The sequence below is a fragment of the Coregonus lavaretus genome, assembly GCF_964263955.1.
Source record: "Coregonus lavaretus genome assembly, chromosome: 8".
Classification (NCBI taxonomy): Eukaryota; Metazoa; Chordata; class Actinopteri; order Salmoniformes; family Salmonidae; genus Coregonus; species Coregonus lavaretus.
The window spans coordinates 44,107,693-44,111,989 of NC_139995.1; the positions used below are offsets into that span (position 1 = coordinate 44,107,693).

At 42.1% G+C, this 4,297-nt stretch overlaps 1 protein-coding gene across 1 annotated transcript; it reads left to right on the forward strand.

Annotated features, from left to right (window-relative positions):
* The first annotated feature begins 210 nt into the window (after positions 1 to 210).
* LOC311133531 (uncharacterized protein) lies at positions 211 to 3,021 on the forward strand. Its single transcript, XM_084167038.1, has 2 exons — positions 211 to 491; positions 1,109 to 3,021. Exons 1-2 carry the CDS (start codon positions 299 to 301, stop codon positions 2,122 to 2,124), a joined length of 1,209 nt encoding a protein of 402 aa, XP_084023164.1. The 5' UTR covers positions 211 to 298; the 3' UTR covers positions 2,125 to 3,021.
* Positions 3,022 to 4,297: the final 1,276 nt, after the last annotated feature.

Here is a 4,297-nt window from a genome sequence, read left to right on the forward strand (position 1 = left end):
GGATATTTCACATTACAGCAAACCTTTTGGTGTAATTTGCTAGCATATTTTTGGGGACACACTTGTTGGTGCCAGGTGAAGATTGTTCAATTCAAATGCGCTTCATCTCCAGTACAGCAGGCGGCGACAGCTCCCTCGTTTACAGATACGTAAAGAGGAAACGTTCGCGTATGCTATCTTTGCAGTCCCTCGAGTAGTCTCGAAAGGATGGTTGTTGCTTGTTAGGTACTATAGGCACCACGTTAGCAGCAAATAGCCGAAACGTTTTCAGTTTTTCTGTTCGTCACATTCCCTCAAAATGCCTCAAATGCAGTTGTTGCAGGTTTATCTTAATGAGCGGTTAACAGCAGTGGCTGTTGAAATATTTGGGGCTGTGGAAAATACCATTGGAGAGTACCAGGAAGAAATCTCCCGTTCAAATGAGGAGATCGAACGTCTACGGAGGCTGCTGGATTTGGTTTGCAAACCTGACATAAAGTTACAGAGACCAGGTGAGCAGAGCCATATATAATTAATAGATGGCTCTGGTAGTGAGAAATGACCGCCGCTAGATCATTCAATGTGATTGAACCAGCCAGGCCTGCCAATCAACCCATTTGTTGATTTTTTTCTGAAAATTAATATCAATTTGAACTTGGCCTAGAGAACTACAGCGCTCACCAGCTTGTAGTCCTAAAAACCGGTCTGGTTCGTTCAGCCATTGCTATGGGGGAAAGGAATGGGGAAAGAATAGGCTTTTGGGATAAATGCCGAAAATGAGGTCAGAAGTTAACACAGGCTTAGGATATCTTATGTTTTGTTCTATGAGGTAATATCAGTCAGTTAATATGACCTTTATGAATTATGATCCCATTGTTATTTTTTAAATTACATAAATACTTCAAAATTCACAAAGTGACATTAGCTGATAAAGATTATCTCTTAAGAACAAAACATATAAGATCTTCTAAGCCTGTGTTTACCACATACCTTATCAAAGCCCCTACAAAAACTCTATTACTTTCCCCATAGGCTTTATCCAACGAACCATGGCGGAGTTAGTGCCTACAAAAAGATGCAATTACTATTGCTCTCTATTGATTAGTAATTATTTATTCAATCCTCTCAGACCCCCAGCAGCTCATTCTCCCTGTCCCTGATGAGGAGGTTCCCCCTGAGCAGCAGCACTGTGAGCAGGAGTGGAGCCCCAGTCTGGGCCAGGAGGACCCAGAGCCTACACGGATTAAAGAGGAACAGGAGGAGTTTGGGACCAGTCAGGAGGAAGAGCAGCTTGAGGGGCTGGAGTCTGATATCAAAGAGTTCATATTCTCTCTCCCCTGTGTGAAAAGTGACTGTGACCAGGACCCACCTCAGCCCTTATATCTTTACCAAACCCATACTGTGGAGAACAGAGAGAGGGACTCTCTTCCCACCAAAACAACTGAAGAGATCAAAACAGAACTTGATGGAGAGGGTTATGGAGTATCAGAACCAAACAGTGAATTGAAGCCCCTTTCTCCAGAAAATTCAGATTGTTCTGCAGCTCATATTGGGAACAGTGAAAGTGACAATGGGGTGGACAGTGGAGGACTAATGTCAGGGTTACAGCCACTCAAATCAAAGAGAACAAAGACAAAGAAAGTACAAAGCTCTAAAACCAGGGAAGCCAGTGAGTTGAAAGTTCCATTGAGGGCAGCTCACTCAGGGGAGAGACCACACAGGTGTCCTGTCTGCAGGAAATGCTTTCTGAAAAGTAGCATTTTAAAAACACATCAGAGAATTCACACTGGGGAGAAACCATATTGTTGCAATGTATGTGGCAAGAGTTTCAGAGAGAAGAGAACCCTTACCAGTCACAGGCTGACTCACTCAGGGGAGAAACCATATCAGTGCAAAGAATGTGGCAAATGCTTCAGTCAAAAGAAAATCCTGACCATACATATGAGGACGCACACTGGAGAGAAACCGTATCAGTGCAAAGAATGTGGTAAATGCTTCACTCACAGTGGATCCCAGGCAGCGCATTTGAGGATTCATACAGGGGAGAGACCATATAAGTGCCCCATGTGTGTGAAATGCTTCAGAACAGCAAGTCATCTAAAAAGGCACCAGCGAAGTCACAGAGGAGAACAACCACATTGCTGACTTTTCTTGTGGTAAATGCTTCACTTGTAAGAATGACATAGGTCTAGATTCTAGCAGAGCCGCGCTTGCCGACATCCTCATAGCGGTTGTTTTGGCGGTGTTGGAATTGCGTTAAGAGCTGTCAGATCCACAAGCGGCTCCTTGTGTTGCCTTTTCGCGGACACTGCCATTGGATGCAACGAAACCACACCATACTTTATATCCGACAATTCCCATACAGCCACGTTACAAGTTTAAACACTCAAATGTGTGGTGTTCTAGTGTTTACACCTCAATTAGACTGATAGACTATAAATCCCCTACTCCCAAATGAACATGAAAATACGCCTGTCATTATTTCTGTCATCAACAGAGCCTACACTTTATCGCCGTTTTTAACTTCTAACGCGTTGTTGATAATAAGGAAGGGAGATGTTGGTCACACACAACAGTAGCCGTTCACCGATTTGTCAAGCTCATATTGCAGTTACACCTCCCAACACCGCCAAAACGCAGGTTAACGCTCAAAGGCTCAATCTAATTGAATCGAGGCCATAGTACTTTACACGCGTACCCATATACGGGTTGAAAGTGACAGATTTGGACACTGATAAGCGCCTAAATTGGAACGAATTGGCTGTACAGTAACATGCTATACATGACGTCAGAGCTCAAGCAGGGTTCATACACATTTTGACAGATGACATTTCAGGACTTTTCCATGACTTTTAACCAAATTTCCATGACAAATAATTGGTGGCATCTCTGTATACATAAAACATTTGGTATTGACACTAACCAATGAGTGTCAAATAATGCAAAGCTTATTTATAAGTTATGACACAGATAATATAGTTTGATTAAAATAAACATTTATACATTAATTTTGGATAGGAATACCTTACCAGATACAACAGGAAAAAATAAATAAACATAAGTGCATTATTTTTGTGTCTGTCTCTCTCTCTCACTCACTCACTGATGATGCTGGGGACACAACAGGGGTAGGATTAGGACAACCCTCATGATCCTGGAACACACACAACCCTGAACAAGTTGTTTGTTTCACATTTTAACTTTAAACTTAACACTAGTGTGTTCTGCTTCTGATTCTCTACCACAGTAAGAATCCCCTCTCCACACTAGCCTGTCCATGAGACAGGACAAGCATAATCTGAACAACCTATAAAATGTATAGGTTTCATTCCATTAATGTTAATGTACACATAAAACAGCCCAAATAATCACAATATGACGATTGTTTGATTATTAAAATAACGTATTTAAACAGCACTAGGAATGATCCTTCCTGTCCCATGTATTTTGAAGACTGAAAGCACTGTAAATACTGTATCAATCGTATCAAACACATAGAAAATGTGGTCAAATGATCAATATCAATAACTATCAATATTTCTTTACCTTTGATCATTTTGAATAAGTCCTCACACAGGAAGGGCAGCATGGGTTTTGTCAGTTTGGTATATGGTGAGGAAGGGGGTGACTGGTCTGGCTACACCATTGAAGATGCCCACTTTCACGGGGAAGAGGGGGTCCGCACAGCTGTCATTCACTACGTCAAAGGACTTGCACTTTGGATTGGGTAGTTCTCCTTTTCTCACCAGCTCCACGTACTGTTTTACAAGCAGCCAGAGCAGCGGTCCGACACAGTTACATTTTCTATCCATCGGTGCGTGCAGAACCGCATGCTAGTGCTACAATCTGTGGCTCTTACAAAGTCTTCGTTATGTGCAGGGCAATCGTGAAAAAGCCAGTAAAGACTTGAGAGTGTGTGTTCTACATCCCAGTCAGCATCCATCCCGGAATGCGTTATGCAGGATGTGCAATCCACAGGACCTAATGTTGATCAACGATTTTTTTGTTGACATTTCAACATGTCCTTCTGGAGTATGTTGAACACAGTGGCGGTCTGAGGACGATTCTTATTTTTTATGAGCATGGCCTTATTTCTATAACAGCATATTGGATTACTGTCATTCAAATTCCATTCACCCAGCTCAATGTAACATCGATAGGTTTAGGCTACTACATGATACTCAAATTTTCCCTTTACCCATCATGAGGTTGCTACAACCTAACCAATGAGTGGTCGAGAGAAATTTGAGTAATCAAGGTGACAGACATTGACACATTCAATACTGCCTTGCACACTCTTGCCTGCATCTAGCTGATC

Excerpts from the sequence above, each read along its gene's own strand:
- LOC311133531 (XM_084167038.1), top strand. The coding sequence starts at position 299 with ATGCCTCAAATGCAGTTGTTGCAGGTTTATCTTAATGAGCGGTTAACA. Across the intron at positions 492-1,108 it reads CATAAAGTTACAGAGACCAG|ACCCCCAGCAGCTCATTCTC; the intron begins GTGAGCAGAGCC and ends CAATCCTCTCAG.